The sequence below is a fragment of the Balaenoptera ricei genome, chromosome 2, assembly GCF_028023285.1.
Source record: "Balaenoptera ricei isolate mBalRic1 chromosome 2, mBalRic1.hap2, whole genome shotgun sequence".
Classification (NCBI taxonomy): Eukaryota; Metazoa; Chordata; class Mammalia; order Artiodactyla; family Balaenopteridae; genus Balaenoptera; species Balaenoptera ricei.
Genome location: NC_082640.1, coordinates 135,217,721 through 135,237,235, shown reverse-complemented (window position 1 = coordinate 135,237,235; position 19,515 = coordinate 135,217,721). Strand labels below are relative to the sequence as shown.

The 19,515-nt window shown below is 33.3% G+C and overlaps 1 protein-coding gene across 1 annotated transcript in view; it reads left to right on the top strand.

Annotated features, from left to right (window-relative positions):
- Positions 1-19,515, top strand: part of MDGA2 (MAM domain containing glycosylphosphatidylinositol anchor 2) — an 822,473-nt gene that overhangs the window by 733,740 nt on the left and 69,218 nt on the right. The window contains exon 10 of the mRNA XM_059915690.1: positions 419-567. Coding sequence (XP_059771673.1) covers positions 419-567 — 149 coding nt within the window. The remainder of the gene's footprint in view (positions 1-418; positions 568-19,515) is intronic.

The following is a 19,515-nucleotide window of genomic DNA, read 5'->3' as shown; positions in this document are numbered from 1 at the left end:
TCTCCAACCCTGGCCTCTCCTGAATTCTAGTCAAGTGTATCCCACTTAATGGCTCCATTTAGATCATTCAAATTGTTCAAAAATAATTTCTTGATCTTCTCCCCCCAGATTTGATCCTCCCATAGCTTTACATATCAGTTGATGGAAACTTCATTCTTCTGGTTGCTTAGACCAAAAAACTTGCAGTCATCCTTGATTCTTCTCTTCCTCTTGCACTGCTTATACAACCAACCAGGAAATCTTCTTGCATCTCTTCTCAAATTCTCCAGAAATTGATTAGATTTTAATCACGTGACTTTTTAAATACAAGAATTACTTATGGAACATGAAGTAGAAAGTAATAAAAGGGCGTAAAGAATAAGTAAGTATGTTTAACTGTAACATGTCATTTAAATTTAAGGACTCTTTCTGTTTTTAGGAAAGGCCTATGCTCCAGAATTCTATTACGATACCTACAATCCTGTGTGGCAGAACAGACACCGTGTTTACTCCTACAGTCTACAGTGGACTCAAATGAATCCTGATGCAGTAGATCGGATCGTTGCATACCGGTTAGGTATTAGGCAGGTGAGGAATTTAATTGTCTTCTTTTGTGTGTGTGTGTGATCCTCTGTGAAGACCTTATTACTATGATGTGTTGCTATAAAGTTTTAATCAATTTGCATGAATTCCAGAATATATTTTTCTATATCAAAGATAATATTACCTTACCCAGAACTGTTCCAAATTATTTACAAATCTTTGAAATTAATTTATGCATTTTTCACTATGACAGGAGACATATTAAAGTGAGCTTTCTGAAATCCTTCATCATTACATGTTCTATAGAAATTACATGGTATAATTTCTGTGAAAGAAACTTATTTAAGATGTTCTCACACTTACCTATACTGCATAATTCTTTGTCTTGTTTCCTAAGCTAGAAAATCTACATATTTTTATTCTAAGAGGTTCAAACTATATATAGGATTTTTAAAAGCTAATTTAATGTGTCTGTAGAATAGAAATGTTTTGGTAAAATGAGAAGAAACAATGAAATATGATGTTTTCCTAAGGTAGCTGAAGATTATAGATTGTGTAAAAATATCATAGCTTTTTCAAATGAACCACTGTTAAACTCAGTTATCCTTCGTTGGTATAAATGATATTTTTGAAATTTAAATGTAGGTCTTTACATTATTTCCTGTTACATAGTAGGTTATCTGGAGTGACTATTTCAGCATAACAAAACGTTTTTGAAGATTTATTTGATTACCACATAAGCTATTAGCTCTCTTTCACATCTTTGTATTATCTATAGATTTGTAAAATGTGTTTTCCACTTCCTTAGCTAAATCACACAATAGCATTTTGAGTTAGGATAGTAGAAAGGACAGAATTTGCTTGGAGAAAGATTGGTCGACCATCAGCAATCCACTCAGTGTTACTATCGTAAGACCAATGATTTTTTAATCTTGTTAACAAAGTTATAATAAAAGACTATGTAAGATACATCATTAAAATTAAGATACATTGTAAGTTGAATATTCTTATCCTTCTTGTCTAAGTATTCACAGGTCACAGACATGGTAGACAGGAGTGGGTCATTCGGAAACTTTCTTTATTACTCTCATTTACTTTGGTCCCTAAGTAAATCTGAATAAATCCCAAATCCATATCAAAATTGTTTGTTGTACTCATTCTAATTTAATGATAATTTTTCTTGATAGAGAAGATAGAAAAAAGAAAGATCAGCAGTCTCCCTCGGTTTATGGGCTTATCCCTTTCTTTTTCTTTTCTCAACACAGTTAATATTTTTAGATCTTTTATATTTGGAGCATCTTAGCACATTCTTGACTTTAAACACCTCACATTCATTTCCAAGTCCTTACTACATGATTTGGTCATTCACATTCATCTTTTATTACCTATGTTTTCAAAAAACTAAGAACCTAATACCAAATTCCTATTTGTAAAATTGAATCATTTTATTTAGGTGTCTTTTCCTTTTTTCTGGTGATAGGTTTTTTTGCAACAATAGAGTCAGAATTTCATCTTTAGTTTCTCACTTTCTTCCTCAGCTATATTTTTTTGGAGTGTCTGGGTAACTGCCCTTTGCTTCCTGTATGCTGAAGGGCTGCCTGTTTTAATCTGCCGAATTAATTTACCCAACCCTACTCATCATTCCTTTCTTTTACGCTAACAGTCTTCTAAACCTTTGTTCCCAAAGTCTCCATTATGTATGCAAGTCACCTTCTCCATAAGTCTAATTTAACAGAATGATTACCATCTCTGTCCTCCCCCTCAACTGGAGCGATTTTAGCAGAATTAGACTTCCTCCTAAGAGGCATCCACCTAATTAAAGCCCTTCCTTCTCATCCATATCTTGTACTAGTTATTAATACACTACCTTCTATAATTTCTTTTGCTAGGATTGCTATGCTATTTTCCAATGACAGTTTCTCCTCTTGGATTTTCCTTTCCTGATATGAGCATCTCTGCTAAATTCCTGTCTTTATGTTTTCTGATCATAAAACTAGTATATAACTACCTGATATGCAGTGACACACATTTCCCAGTCTGTGTTCATCCTTGTGAACAAATTAGTTAGGTAATTTCCCCCTACTCTGCTACTTTAGAATACATTATATATGCATGCATATATGTGTATAAATTTCCCCTTACTGTGTTTTGCGAAAATTATGAATTCCTGACACATCTGGCTTCCGATTCTAGCCGATCTAGCCTTATCATTTTAAGCTATATAACCTTGAACAGGTTTCTGAACATACCAAACCTAGGCTCCTACCTGGGAAGTTGAAGATAATGATACCTGTCAGGCAATCGAAGTGTGGAGTGGGATACGCCCCCCACTTATCTCACAGGCCAGGTTCCCTTGTGCAGGGCACTCTCTGCACAAACATCTGTGGCAGTTCTTGCACTCATCTGCCTGGGTTGTGTAACAGTTTTTTTAAGTGCATCTTAAGAGCTTAACATATCTACTAGTTTTATTTCAGTTTTATTTAGTACACTGTATAACCTGGGCCTAAGTATTATTCCAAGCCATGATTTTCACAAAATAATTTTTAGACATTTTTTTCACTATGTCTTATTTTTATTTCAAACCTGCTGTCCTCCATAATATCCATTTTACTGATTCACATTTTTCTCTTCCACTTTGAGTCTTACTTTAAAGCCTTCCTGATCAGATCAATAAGTCTGCTGCTAACACTATTCTTCCCAAGTTTGTGAGGTTCATGCTATGCACTAGAGGACAACATATTTCTAGTGTTATAAACCATAGTCCAGAAAACAATCCTTTCTCTTACACAGTTTCTGAAGCTAACTCTTTACTTGCCTTAGCATTATTTATTTTACTAGAATTTTCTTTTATATTTAGAAACAAGTATTATTTTTTCCTGGCGTGCTTTTTTTGTAATACTCTATTTATTGATAATTTTACTCAGATACTACATCTTACCATGGAAGAGAAACTTTGATATATCTTTTGTGGGTGTCTCAATAAAGAGTAATGGCCTTCTGCTGTTCTGCCAATATGAATGGAAAGGAAGTGTTCGTAGATATGGTGTAGGAACAGAAGGATCATGTATAAACACTACTCTTTTCCCCACTCCCATATTCTCTACACTTAACCCTTACATGAAAAATCTTAACATGCAAAATGGCCTCAATAGACATCATTTCTTTTGAAGGTCCCTTTGCATACCAAAATTGAGGATGATAGGGCAGAAGCATTCTAGATACAATGAAATTGATATAATTCTTTAAGAATATTCCCTGTTTAATAATAGGACACAAAGTCATTAAGTAAAATAAGGTTATTTTTCTATATTAACTTAGAAAATTTAGATTCCTTCTTCCTCAGGTATGTACATTTGGTTATCAACATTGTTTTAACACACAACCAGACACCAGCATTTAAAATAATCACTCTTGAATTCTGATCTGATGATCATTGTAATGAAGATTTTATATGACATGCATATGGCCTTTTTCATGTCCCAGGCTTAGAATCTTGAATCTATGAGCTTTTGAATGTAACCAACATAACTTGGATGATGTTTAAATAAACTATGTTAGGAATATAACCTAAACAACATAAATTTTAAAAATGGATTTTCTTCTCTAATAATTAGTATTTATGTCTTTGACTATGAGACTAAGTTTTCTTCAAGGGATTATTAATTTATGTTACATATGTTATGATTTTAAAATCGTTATTTTACCCTATATTTTTATTTTGAGCCTACATATCTAATTTCTTCTATCCATAAATTATCTAGATTATCTAATGAAAAGTACTTCCCCTTTTAATATCAAACATGGCCTAAAGTATACAACCCATGTCTGATCCGATGAAGTCTGAGAAGCAAATTTGATCCTTTAAGACTCATGGCAAATTCAACTGTAAAGCGCCCGACTTTGTTTTTAATCCACAAACTGTTAGAAACTTTATTACTTATTCTTAAATTAAGTAAGATTATAAAACCACTAGTATATTATTAAATCCCTGGCTGGATGGGGTTGGTAAACTGAACCCAGCATTCCCCCACCATTCTGGTAAAATTAGCTGATCCTTTTGGTTAAACTGTAGGGTCTTTATTTAAATATAATGAGGAAAATTGTCTCAGAATTTGAGTATTGGCTTATACACTTTTCTTAAAAGTTGCTGCAGTCGATCTATAAAAAAGCACTGTAATTCTGGAATCACTGCTTTAAAAAACTTAAAAAGAGAACAGATATTTCATGTGAAGTTAAAAAATTAGTGTGGAAAAAACTTTTCTCAAAATCTTAACGTCCTTATGTTGTACTTTTTAGGCTCAGCTAAGCAGTTGTTTAATCTCCTTAGACAGCTACTAGCCTCCCAATTGTTTGCTTCATTTGTTGCTTAACAGGAAAGAGAAAAAGGTTATTTGAATGTCTGCTTTCCTTAGTATCAAAGGAATTAAGAAACAAGCAAAACTATTTCTAAATTATCTGAATATACCAAACAACACAAACATCATTTGACCCCATTTAACATACACACTATAGGTTCTGATAATAAAGGATTTTAGACTTTTATACAGTTTCCTTTTTATACTCCGCCTAAGACATGCACAATGAATGTGACTTTTTGACTGTCATCTTTGGAAAGTGGGATATTTTATTGAATAAAATATTTTAATTCACCGTGTTCCTGTCTTCTTAACTCTTGATATATTAAAATGCTTAGAATTATCATACCCACATGCTTACCCAGTCAACAAAACTTTTAGTAAATTAATCATCTAGTGAATACCAGGATTTTAAGAAAGTATTGTCCTCAATGTCCTGTTAACAAAAGTGCTATAATAGGAGCATGTCCAAAATTTCATAGGAACATGAATGGGAGCAGTTAGTACTGTGACATAGTGGTTAAGTGACATGATCAGCAAAGTAGAGACTTGTTAGTTTCTATAGGTTTATCTTCATAAATAGTTATTGTTAATAATGACTAGGAAATCACTAATCACAAATACACTTTTTGGTAAAATTGATTACTGGGTGAATTTATTATAAATTTTATTTCGGTCTTCATACGTGCTACTATAATGATTGAGCTAGAGTTTATTTCTCCTTCCACTTAAAACATATTTTTATTTTATTAAATAATTCATTGCTTATTATTGTTTATTAGAGGGTTAATGTTTTAATAGATCATAGTAATTAAAATTTTATAAATTTATTGTATACATAAATGACCATATGCATTGTAACTATGGTTATTAATACAGCTAATACCTAATTTAATGCATTGATAGAAGAAGCAGAAAAACTTGAAGAGATGGCTTTTTATGCTTTAGCATCTTGTATGAAATATTAGTTTCTATGGCACAGTCTACAGATGCTGAAGGAAAATGGTAGAATAAGATAGAAGTGAATAGAATAGAATATTCTATTATTATGAATAATAATTATTATATTATTAGATAATATAATAATATTAGAATATAATAATAATATTAGAATTATGTAAATTAGAATAATATACATAATTGACTTAAGCCCATTGGACAGATTTTATTGAGAGAAGTGTTTGGCGAACCATTTGACAGAGAGCATTTAATGCCAAGTCCAGGGAAATCTGTGGAGAATTGACAGATCATCTGAATTGATTTTATAGTCTTAAATCATGAGTAAAATGACATCTATACATAGATTAATCTGATCATATCATACATAGTACATTGAATGATATTACAATAGAGGCAAGGCCACAGTTAGGCATGTTTGAAGTAAGTTTGAGTAAGATTTAAATTAGAGTAGTGAAGGGGGAGAGAAAGAAAAAATGAATTAAGAAAATTTTGAAATGGACAGAACTTGAATATTGATTTAATTTTGAGAAACAGTTTTTAAGAGTATAGTGAACTTATGTTCTCTTCTGTTTACTTCAATTTCTTTAGTGAATGCTCAAGAAATTATCAAATATATAGATGAAGAAGAGAGTAAGGGATATAGAGAAATGTAGAGAAGCCATTTTGTAAATGGTCTTTTTGGCTTCAGAAAAGGAATAAGCCATAAGCCAGTTGGTAAAAAATGACATTGTCTCGATATTCCAAGTGAAGGACACTGCACATATTCCCTTTATTCCTATAAATACTAACATCGCAATGTATCTACTAGGAGGAATTAGCACAGTAAATTTGAAAGACCTGGATGACCTACAGACCTTTGATATAGAAGGCTTTGTGAAATAAGGGTATTTTGTCTTGGAAAATTCCAAGTACTTTCTGAGTTTTTCTGAGTCTGTGGCCTTTTGTACAGATTTCATTGTATGTAGTAATACTGCTAAGGAAAATTAATTAGAATTTTCTTTTTTCTTGACCCTGAATGTAGTGAAAAATGAGCAACCTCAAAGAGATTTTTGGAGTGAAAAAGTATTAAATTATTGCCAGAAATAAGATATTGAATCAAAGTTTGCAAATATACTCATGTTTTCAAATTGGTCTTGTTAAATTTGAGTTGACAGAGGAACATAAAACAAAAGTTACCGTAGTTAGAAACATGTTACTAGAATTTGAGTGAACACTTCCCCTTGAATGTGTAAATTTATAGGTCAGAAGGATTAGACATGAGAACCGAAGCTAGCAAAAATGTAGACATAAATGTACTGTATGAAGACAGTAATGATAGAAGTTCCAGTGAAAAAGAAAGAACTGAGAGGTAGAAAAATCTGCCAATGTCATGGAAACTAAGGGAAGAATATGTGAGTGTGTGTGTGTGTGTGTGTGTGTGTGTGTGTTGGTGGTGGAGGTATTTGTACCTGTAAACAAAATTTTTAAAGATTAAAAAGCCCTAAAATTTTAAAATACCAGATACTGACAAATCAGTGTTGCTTTTTTAAGAGGGAAATAGGAAGAAAAAAAAGATTGTATATAGGTTTAATATTATTCCAAGGTCAACTGATTACAAATTTAATTAAATTTACCTAAGCCTATCCTGGCTGTCCACTTGAATCAATATTTTATAAAGAAGAGAAGGCTGACTGATATATTTCCTTGGATGAAAAAACAATTTTTAAATGTCTAAACTGTATCTTTTACAACCTATAAACCTATAAATACATGGTTATTATGGATTCCAAGACTTTATCCAGTCAAAGAAACTATCCAATAGACCAATATATATATTCAGTGTCTTAAATGACTGGGAATGTAGAGTTCAATGGAAAACAGTCACTTTTGGGGTTTTTATGGTTTTTTTTTTTTTTTTTTTTGGCTGCGTTGGGTCTTCATTGCTGTGCGCGGGCTTTCTCTAGTTGCGGTGAGTGGGGTCTACTCTTCGTTGCGGTGCACGGGCTTCTCATTGCAGTGGCTTCTCTTGTTGTGGAGCACAGGCCTTAGGCACGCGGGCTTCAGTAGCTGTGGCTCGCGGGCTCTAGAGCGCAGGCTCAGTAGTTGTGGCGCACGGGCTTAGTTGCTCCATGGAATGTGGGATCTTCCCAGACCAGGGCTCGAACCCGTGTCCCCTGCATTGGCAGGCGGATTCTTAACCACTGCGTCACCAGGGAAGCCCGAAAATAGTCACTCTTTCAACTACTTTTCAGGAAAAAAATGATCAAAACTTGAAATGAAAAATGGAGTTGGGATTAACAGTCATTTTCTTTTTTTAGGCTTTAACACCATGCAAGTTGCTTGTTTGAGTACAAGTTTGTATATGGATTTATGATCTATTTATGTTCTGTATCTATTAATAAACTTAACACAGTTTTCTTTGTCTTATATCAGTGGTTCTCAAATTTGAGTGAGCATCATAATCATCCATAGGGCTTGTTAAAACAGTTGCTGTGACCGACCCCAAGAGTCTGGTATAGTGGGTCTGGGGTGTGGCCCAAGAATTTGTATTTTTAACAACTTCCTGTGTGATGTTGGTTTGGGACCACACTTTGAGAACCACTGTTTTATATTTTCAGACTATAATGAAGAGACTAAGATCAGATTCCATTTTCATCTTTTGGCTTTTCCTTTTTCTAACATTCCTATATGATCTCAATGTGAAAAACAGTATTATAATTACTGATTTAAGAACAGAGCTTGGCATATGGTGCTCAATACCATTTGTGGAATGAATGGATTTGAAATTTACTGTTATAATAGGTAACCATTAAGTTCCAACTGGAGGTGCATCCTCTAGTTATGCCTGGATTGATGCATTTCCAAAACCAGTGATTATTGAAATATTGTTCTCAGTCCACTGTTGAGTTTCAAGATTTATACCATGGACTGAGAACTAACCCAACTGCACATATTTTCTTTAGTTCTCCTGGGCAAGATATACACAGTTCCTTAGGCTTACATTTGTATATATTTCTAAGGACTTTTTTTTAATAAGAAACCTATTAATGAGATATTAAAAGTTACTTAATTGTGGTATGTATAAACTAAAACTTGCATTTGGTAATTCTGATGGCTAATTCAATGCTTTACAAAGGAGCATGACTACCTTAAAACACAACTCCTCAGTGAACATTCCCTCAGATTTCAAGAATGAATGTCAGAGTTGTCTTGAATTGATAACTATTTCCTATTGCTTCTTTTCATTTCTAAATATAAATTACGATTTGTTTAGCTTTATCATTTTCAGTTGTATTTCTTTAAGTTTCTTAAGTTGTTTTAAAATATGGAGTCATACTTATTTTTACACTATTTCTATACCAAAAACCTGACTACTTTTCAGCAGTTAAAATATTTTAACTAAAATAGCTGGAACAATATTTACCTTTGAATAATAAATGTTGAACATGACAGATTTCAATAAAATGTTAATAAAGTTACATACAATAACTACTGCTGTATGATAGCTTGATTATAGATTGCTGGCTTTTCCAAGTTTCTATTCTGTTTTAAAAAGTTCAAACAAGAAATGCAAAATATCACAAAGCGCTTAAGTTGCTTTAGCGTACTTCAAATTAAGGAAACCATTTCTGAAAAGATGGAAGCAAGAAGTTGAGTAGAAATGTAAAAGTAATAGTTTGAATGTCATAGGCATTACCTATTTTTAATAGCTAAGTTGTCCTTGATGTGTGTGTGTGTGTGTGTGTGTGTATATATATATCTCAATACCATACAGTCTGACACTATTCTAGGTGCTTTATGTATATCATCATGTTTAACTCTTAAAACAACACAATGAGGTAGATACTATTGTTATTTCTATCTTAAGGCTAAAGAAACCATGTGGTTAAGTAACTCATCCAAGATCATAGAATTAAATGAAAGACTAAGCTGGATTTGAACTCAAGTCATCTGGCTTAGAGTCTGGCAAGTGTAATTCAGCTGAATACCATCTGAGCCATGTGCCTTTATCTTTATATTTTTCTTCTGTTTCCTCCTTCTCCCCCCTCCTCCTCCTCCTCCTTCTTCTGATAGACTCTACCTTTTTTCCTAATTTCTCTTGTAGTAATTTTCTGTTGAAATTTTCTCTTTTTGTATTAACTTCAGTTGCCATTCATATTTTAATTAAATTATACACTTCTATATTTATAAACTTATGTCAACATATTTGAATATTATATTTTTATTCCTTTAATCTCTTCTATATTTGAGAATATATCTGCTTTTCCACCAACAATGCATGTATATATTTTATACAAGGCTTTTCTGTTTCTGGATATCTTTTCCTCAACTTTTAATTTTATAAATTTTATAAACTGTTCAATTATGGTATGATATTAATATCTTTTTAAAATTTTTTAATGATGAATGAAAAAATAAAATAATTGGTTTCAGAAAAAAATGTAAATTAGGAAAATATTCAAGTATAATATTAAATATCAAAAAATTCTGTAAAATTGGTATTATCACTGTTGTTTAGATGCAGAAATAATCTTACAGAATTTAAGCTGTATAACCATACTCTACAGAGAGAGAGAGGTCACTGGGGAACTAGATTATTAACCTTTTTTGTCTAATTCTAAAAGCTCTCTTAACTTTTATACTTTACTGCTATAAAACTAGATGTAATTCTATGAATTATTAGAATATAAAGAGAGATGGGGTTTTTTTGGAGATGAGATTGGATAGGCGGCACAGGGCTCTATCATGAAGGGCTGTAATGTCTACTCACCTCTTGCTGCTCCCTCTCCAGACAAATAAAATAAGTTTATAAATTATAAATGCCAATACAAGAATAGGGATTTGCTTTGCCTTAAATAAATGAGATTAGACAAAATGGGATTAGGCTTTATTTTAAAACAATACTTAAATCTATATTCTATATTTCATGTCAATTTATAAATAAGTCATTAATAAGAAAGAAGAATTATTTCATGTAATCAACAAAATATGTACTAAGTTCAGATTAAAGATGAAAGACTATGTCAAGCATTTGAGTTGCCAGAAGAGTGAGAATGGGAGGGTGAGAGGATAGTTCTTGTCTTCAGAGAGTTTAAAACAAACAAGGAGATAGGCAACCAAGCAGATATCAAACTACAATATAGTTTGATAAGTATTATAATAAGTGTGGATATAAGGTATTATATGAAAACATTGGAGGGGAACCTAAGATGACTTTGGGAGGTGAGGAATGCTGATGGAAGAAGTATTAGCAAACTGATACCAGAGGGGTGAAGAGAAGTTACCCAGATCAAGGGACTTGGATGAAATTAACAAGTGCCTGGATACAAAGCCAGCTTGATAACATTTGGAGAACTGAAAATAATGCAGTATATCTGGACCTTTCCTGAATCATAGTTCAGGAGAGAAGGAAGAGATCAAAGTGGAGATACGAGGGACTGAGATCATGAAGGACCATGTGAACTAGTCCAAAGAAATTGGACTTTACCTTGAAAGAAGTGGGAAGACACATACAGAGCCAAAACAGAGGAATCAAATAATCACTATCATGGTACAAAATAAGGGACAGCATAGAGTAAAAGCTGTTGTTTTATTTCAAGTGAAATATAATGATCTGAATCAGTGCTGCTACACTGGTAATTGGAGACAAATTTATGTGGCAAAATCAGAAGGATTTGATGATTAAGTGTAGGTTGGGGAAAAAAGGGAGCAAGAAGGCAGAGATGAAGAAAATGTTTACTGCTTAAGTGCTTGTTGTCTTTACAAGATCTTAAGTCAAAACATGTTAATATTGGTTTTCTCATTTTTATATGTTAATAAAATATTCTTGAATATTATTGTTTATATTGAGAGAAAAATGAAGTTACTGAGATGAATATTAGGCACATATTTAATGGAATATTTTCAAAGAAATATAAAATGATGAAATTTTAAAACATAAAATGTGAAGGAATCTTCTGTTATAATGTAAAGTAACTTTAATGTATCAATATATCTATGCAACATTTTTTAATGTTCTAAAGACACTAAGCTGAAATTTATTCTCAAAGATCCATGTCTTAACAAAATGACACAGTAAAAAATTCATAGGAAGTTTTCTTATATTTAATTAGCAGCTTCTTAAAGAATCTAATTTGAACATATATGTTTTTATAAGGTGCTGCAATAAAAGGTCCTAAATGTAACAAACAAACTCTAGAAGAATTTTTGATAAGAATAGTTTCACTTAACATATAATTTTTTTCCCTTTATACTGTCTCCTCTATATTTTTTGTATTATCCTTTCCTTAGGTGTCCTAGTGTCCCACAAATATTGGTTTACTAGGTTAAGTACTACTGTATATCGATACAAAACAATCGTTACAATATCAATTGTTTTTTGGAAGGGACCATGTTGAAACATGCACCAGCTTTTAAAATCCTCCTCCTGGAAGGAGCACATGTCACTTCTGTTCATATTTCCTTGTCCAAAGTAAGCCCTATGACATGATCTGAGGTTAAACAGGGCAAACAAGTGTTATCCTTATGTACTGCAAGGAATAAAAGAACCAAATATTTATGAAGAGCTCAAATTACTACCCAGATCTGCCTTTCTGGCCAGCAGTATTTGATTGAATATATTAATAATACCATTTGATTTTATACTGAAAATATAACCTCAGAAAGATCTACTTCTTAAGTTTACTTATAAAATACTAAAAAAAAAAGTAAAGATTTTTTTATGAAGTTGTACCATTTATTTCAAATAATGAAAGTATAAAGAACTCAAAGGGGCTTGTGTGTTTTGAGTGCCTGAGTCAATAAATAAAGAATGAAATAAATGCCCTTGCATACATATGATCTATGTAAAAGAACACTAAAATCTGACACATGCTCCTCTAAGTAATTCATCAAAGCCTTAACATTAATTCTTATTTTGTAATTAAATGTTACATACTGTTATATGTACATGGAATATGAAGCAAACAGGACAGAAAAAGGCCATGGTCTCATGGACCTTGTATTCTGGTAGAGAGCAGACCAAAAAATAAAAATAAAATAATATAATATAATAATAGTAAAATAAATGAATAGAATATTATCAGAAATGATTAATGCTATGCAACACATAAAGCAGAGATAAAGGAAAACTGGTATCTTTAAAATTCATTCTGTACTCAGAGAATCTCATGATAACTTGAGAAGTAACAGAGGCTTATCTACTTTTTCCACATGTTCATCATTTTGAGACAGTTATCAAACCATGTTCGTAAGAAGTGGACTTATAGTTCAGTCTGGGAGAAAGAAGGAATATAATTTGGAATAATCAAGTACATTAGCTAAAATAAAAAAATAATAAACTTCTCCTGCATTCAGTTGCCATTTTAGTTATTCTTAAAAACTAAATGAAATAAAGTAAATGACCCAAAAATTCAGTGACTACATTCATAATCCTTAATTATGTTCAGGAATAAGAGAATAAATCTGAGTTGGAATACAGTTTAAATCTATATATTTTGAGAACATATTTTGACTGGTCAATGTGTAAAAACCCATTGACAATTTGCAAGACAGATCACCTGCATAGGAACAAATTAACAACTAAGAGGAACATAATGAGGTTATAAGAGGCATTACTGTGGGGACAAGAAGTCCTACTTTCAAAAGCGTTGAGACTCCTAATGCTTTAATCATAACTGTATTTCCTTACTTATTTAAATAATTAGTTTGTATTCCGAAAATCACAGTTATTTAATTGGTATAAAATGAGCCTAAATAGCTCCGCCACCAAAAAAAAAAAAAAGATACAGGGTTAGAGTATCAAGATGCTAAGAGACAGGTGACAAAAGATAAAATTGAGAAGGAAAGAGCTGCCCAAGGCAGCACACATGATACCAAGAAATCAAGAACTAGAATCTTAGCTATTCCCCCCTTCAAGACAGCTCTATCTATGGCAAATGGAATATATTTTGGTAACCTTTAGTTTCTGAAATTCTGGATGAGGTTTATGTACTCTGAATTTTTACCTTATATTTTATAATAAGCACCAGGAATAGAAATGTTAAGGATCATTTTGGTTTTATCACCAATAAACGGTTAGGTGATATGTGTGGCTTTATTAGTATCTGGTTTTATTGCTAACAGTGGTATGATGATATGTGTAGGGGTTGTTTGCAGGACATTATATCAAGGAAGTTGTCTGAAACTCCTCCTGTTGCCTTTTAAGTTGGGACCACAGCTGAGGACAGAGATGTGCCTCCCACTCTGAGCTAATGAGAAGACAGAAACATCCCTAACAATATACTCAGGAAAAACTCCTTACCTTATGAAACTTTCCTTTTGATTTAGGAAGAAATCCTTTCCACAAATAAACAGCTATTATGATTTTGGATAGTAAAAAAATGTTTGGAATAAAATGAAGCAAGATCATGGAGTAAAGAATGAAATCGATACCATATGAAATAGTGTGGTCAGGGACCCCTTTCTTAGGAGTTGATGTTGAGTAGAAACATGAATGAAGTCAAGAAATATGAGCCAGGGGCTTCCCTGGTGGTGCAGTGGTTAAGAATCCGCCTGCCAATGCAGGGGACACAGGTTCAGTCCCTGGTCGGGGAAGATCCCACATGCCACAGAGCAATTAAGCCCATGCACCACAACTACTGAGCCTGTGCTCTAGAGCCTGTGAGCCACAAGTGCTGAGCCTGGGTGCCACAACTACTGAAGCCTGCATACCTAGAGCCCGTGCTCTGCAACAAGAGAAGCCACCTCAGTTAGAAGCCCGCAAGCAAAAACGAAGAGTAGCCCCCACTTGCTGCAACTAGAGAAAGCCCGCGCACAATGAAGACCCAACTCAGCCAAAAATAAATAATAAATTAATTAATTAATTAAGGAAAAATAAAAGAAATATGAGCCAGAAAATTATTGAGCTTAGAGATAAAAGCAACACATATGTATATCAGAGGAAATTAAATGCATATGTAAACTGTATATTTTTTATATTTAGTTTTGCAGGCATTATATCTTCAAATGTCTATTGGAAAAATAGAGTAGTTCTATTACAAGAAATAGTGGACTCAATACATAAGGCAAATGCTAACAGCCATAAAAGGGAAAATCGACAGTAACACAATCATAGTAGGGGACTTTAACACCCCACTTTCACCAATGGACAGATCATCCAAAATGAAAATAAATAAGGAAATGCAAGCTTTAACTGATACATTAAACAAGATGGACTTAATTGATATTTATAGGACATTCCACCCCAAAACAACAGAATACACATTTTTCTCAAGTGCTCATGGAACATTCTCCAGGATAGATCATATCTTGGGTCACAAATCAAGCCTTGGTAAATGTAAGAAAATTGAAATCGTATCAAGTATCTTTTCCGACCACAATGCTATGAGACTAGATATCAATTACAGGGAAAGATCTGTAAAAAATACAAACACATGGAGGCTACACAATACACTACTTAATAACGAAGTGATCACTGAAGAAATCAAAGGGGAAATCAAAAAATACCTAGAAACAAATGACAATGGAGACACGACGACCCAAAACCTATGGGATGCAGCAAAAGCAGTTCTAAGAGGGAAGTTTATAGCAATACAACCCTACCTCAAGAAACAGGAAACATCTTGAATAAACAACCTAACCTTGCACCTAAAGCAATTAGAGGAAGAAGAACAAAAAAACCCCAAGGTTAGAAGAAGGAAAGAAATCATAAAGATCAGATCAGAAATAAATGAAAAAGAAATGAAGGAAACAATAGCAAAGATCAACCAAACTAAAAGCTGATTCTTTGAGAAGATAAACAAAATTGATAAACCATTAGCCGGACTCATCAAGAAAAAAAGGGAGAAGACTCAAATCAATAGAATTAGAAATGAAAAAGGAGAACTAACACCTATCCTTCTGAAACTCTTCCAAAATATAGCAGAGGGAGGAACACTCCCAAACTTATTCTACGAGGCCATCATCACCCTGATACCAAAACCAGACAAAGATGTCACAAAGAAAGAAAACTACAGGCCAATATCCCTAATGAACATAGATGCAAAAATCCTCAACAAAATACTAGCAAACAGAATCCAACAGCACATTAAAAGGATCATACACCATGATCAAGTGGAATTTATCCCAGGGATGCAAGGATTCTTCAATATATGCAAATCAATCAATGTGATACACCATATTAACAAATTGAAGGATAAAAACCATATGATCATCTCAATAGATGCAGAAAAAGCTTTTGACAGAATTCAACACCCACTTATGATAAAAACCCTCCAGAAAGTAGGCATAGAGGGAACTTTCCTCAACATAATAAAGGCCATATATGGCACACCCACAGCCAACATCATTCTCAGTGGTGAAAAACTGAAACCATTTCCACTAAGATCAGGAACAAGACAAGGTTGCCCACTCTTACCACTATCATTCAACATATTTTGGAAGTTTTAGCCACAGCGATCAGAGAAGAAAAAGAAATAAAAGGAATCCAAATCGGAAAAGAAGAAGTAAAGCTGTCACTGTTTGCAGATGACATGATACTATACATAGAGAATCCTGAAGATGCTACCAGAAAACTACTAGAGCTAATCAATGAATTTGGTAAAGTTGCAGGATACAAAATTAATGCACAGAAATCTCTTACATTCCTATACACTAATGATGAAAAATCTGAAAGAGAAATTAAGGGAACACTCCCATTTACCATTGCAACAAAAAGAATAAAATACCTAGGAATAAACCTGCTTAAGGAGACAAAAAACAAAAAACAAAAGTTTTCTGTATGCAGAAAACTATGACACTGATGAAAGAAATTAAAGATGATACAGACAGATGGAGCGATATACCATGTTCTTGGATTGGAAGGATCAACATTGTGAAAATGACTGTACTACCCAAAGCAATCTACAGATTCAATGCAATCCCTATCAAAGTACCAATGGCATTTTTCACAGAACTAGAACAAAAAATTTCACAATTTATATGGAAATACAAAAGACCCTGAATAGCCAAAGCACTCTTGAGAAAGAAAAACGGAGCTGGAGGAATCAGGCTCCCGGACTTCAGACTATACTACAAAGGTAGAGTAATCAAAACAGTATGGTACTGACACAAAAACAGAAAGGTAGATCAAGGGAACAGGATAGAAAGCCCAGAGATAAACCCATGCACATATGGTCACCTTATCTTTGATAAAGGAGGCAAGAATATACAATAGAGAAAAGACAACCTCTTCAATAAGTGGTGCTGGGGAAACTGGACAGCTACATGTAAAAGAATGAAATTAGAACACTCCCTAACACCATACACAAAAATAAACTCAAAATGGATTAAAGACCTAAATGTAATGCCCAACACTATAAAACTCTTAGATGAAAACATAGGCAGAACACTCTATGACATAAATCACAGCAAGATCCTTTTTGACGTACCTCCTAGAGAAATGGAAATAAAAACAAAAATAAACAAATGGAACCTAATGAAACTTAAAAGCTTTTGCCCAGCAAAGGAAACTGTAAACAAGACCCAGAGACAACCCTCAGAATGGGAGAAAATATTTGCAAAGGAAGCAACTGACAAAGGATTAATCTCCAAAACTTACAAGCAGCTCATGCAGCTCAATATCAAAAAAGCAAACAACCCAATCAAAAATGGGCAGAAGACCTCAATAGACATTTCTTCAAAGAAGACATACAGATAGCCAACAAACACATGAAAGAATGTTCAACTTCACGAATCATTAGAGAAATGCAAGTCAAAACTACAGTGAGGTATCACCTCACACCAGTCAGAATGGCCATCATTAAAAAATCTACAAACAATAAATGCTGGAGAGGGTGTGGAGAAAAGGGAACCCTCTTGCACTGTTGATGGGAATGTAAATTGATACAGCCACTATGGAGAACAGTATGGAGGTTCCTTAAAAACCAAAAATAGAACTACCATACAACCCAGCAATCCCACTACTGGGCATATACCCTGAGAAAACCATAATTCAAAAAGAGTCATGTACCACAATGTTCATTACAGCTCTATTTAGAATAGCCAGGACATGGAAGCAACCTAAGTGTCCATTGACACATGAATGGATAAAGAAGATGTGGCACATATATACAATGGAATATTACTCAAGCATAAAAAGAAATGAAATTGAGTTATTTAGTGAGGTGGATGGACCTAGAGTCTCTGATACAGAGTGAAATAAGTCAGAAAGAGAAAAACAAATACCATATGCTAACACATATATATGGAATCTAAAAAAAAAAAAAAATTGTTCTGAAGAACCTAGGGGCAGGACAGGAATAAAGACGCAGACGCAGAGAATGGACTTGAGGACACGGGGATGGGGAAGGGTAAGCTGGGACGAAGTGAGAGAGTGGCATGGACTTATATGTACTACCAAATGTAAAATAGATAGCTAGTGGGAAGCAGCCACATAGCACAGGGAGATCAGCTCTGTGCTTTGTGACCACCTAGAGGGGTGGGATAGGGAGGGTGGGAGGGAGACACAAGAGGGAGGAGATATGGGGATAAATGTATATGTAAATCTGATTCACTTTGTTATAAAGCAGAAAGTAACACACCATTGTAAAGCAATTATACTTCAATAAAGATGTTTAAAAAAAAAGAAATATTGGAAGTCCAAATAAAAAATTTTAGTGTGAATCTGATTATTATAATAATAAAAAGGCCAGCAGAAGAGAATAAGGCATTTTGCTAATTAGAAATGTGATTAGCAGATGTTTTCATAGTGTTAGTATGAGAGGACTGATAGGACACATTATGTGGGAGATGAAAATGCAGAGTCCACAGCTGATTTGCTAGAAATTAAGACAAGCAAAGAATGAAACTTTGTTTTAATTGGGATTGCCTAATGAGAGACAGTTGGTAATGAATTTTGGTGTTGGCCTTGATTTTTTATTAGCTCTCTTGTCAGTAAATGTAAGTAATGGCACAACATTTTGTCGGGATGGGCAAAATGCCTTTGTTGCTGATCCAGAAAGTGAGATCCCTCTTTCTACTGAGTAACTGACTCAATAATGCTTATACATCAATTCAATAAATACTTGTCTAGACTGTGGGAACGTTACAGTGAACCCCCCTCCGCCCCCCCCAAAAAATTCCTTCACTATGTGGAGCTCCATTATAGAGGATAAATTAACCCATTGTCAGACAGTTATAAAGGGCAATGAGTTCTAGCAATAAATCAAACTTCATGCTTATGAGTGCTTCATTGTTTTCTGTCACTAGCTGATCAGTCATACTGCTGTTAAAAGCAACTGGCTGACATGTACACACTGCTATATTTAAAATATATAACCAACAAGGACCTACTGTATAGCACAGGGAACTCTGCTCAATATTCTTTAACAACCTAAGGGACAAAGAATTTGAGAAAGAATAGATATATGTATATGTATAACTGAATCGCTTTGCTATACACCTGAAATTAACACAACATTGTTAATCAACTATACTCCAATATAAAATTTTAAAAATTTAAAAAAATAAAAATTAAAAAAATATTCTGTGATAAACCATAATGGAAAAGAATATGAAAAATAATTTGTGTATATATATGTATAACTGAATCACTTTGCTGTACAGCAGAATTAACACAACACTGTAAATCAACTATACTTGGATAAAATAAATTAGAAAAAAGCAACTGGCAATAAAGTAGTTGTAGTTTACTATATTT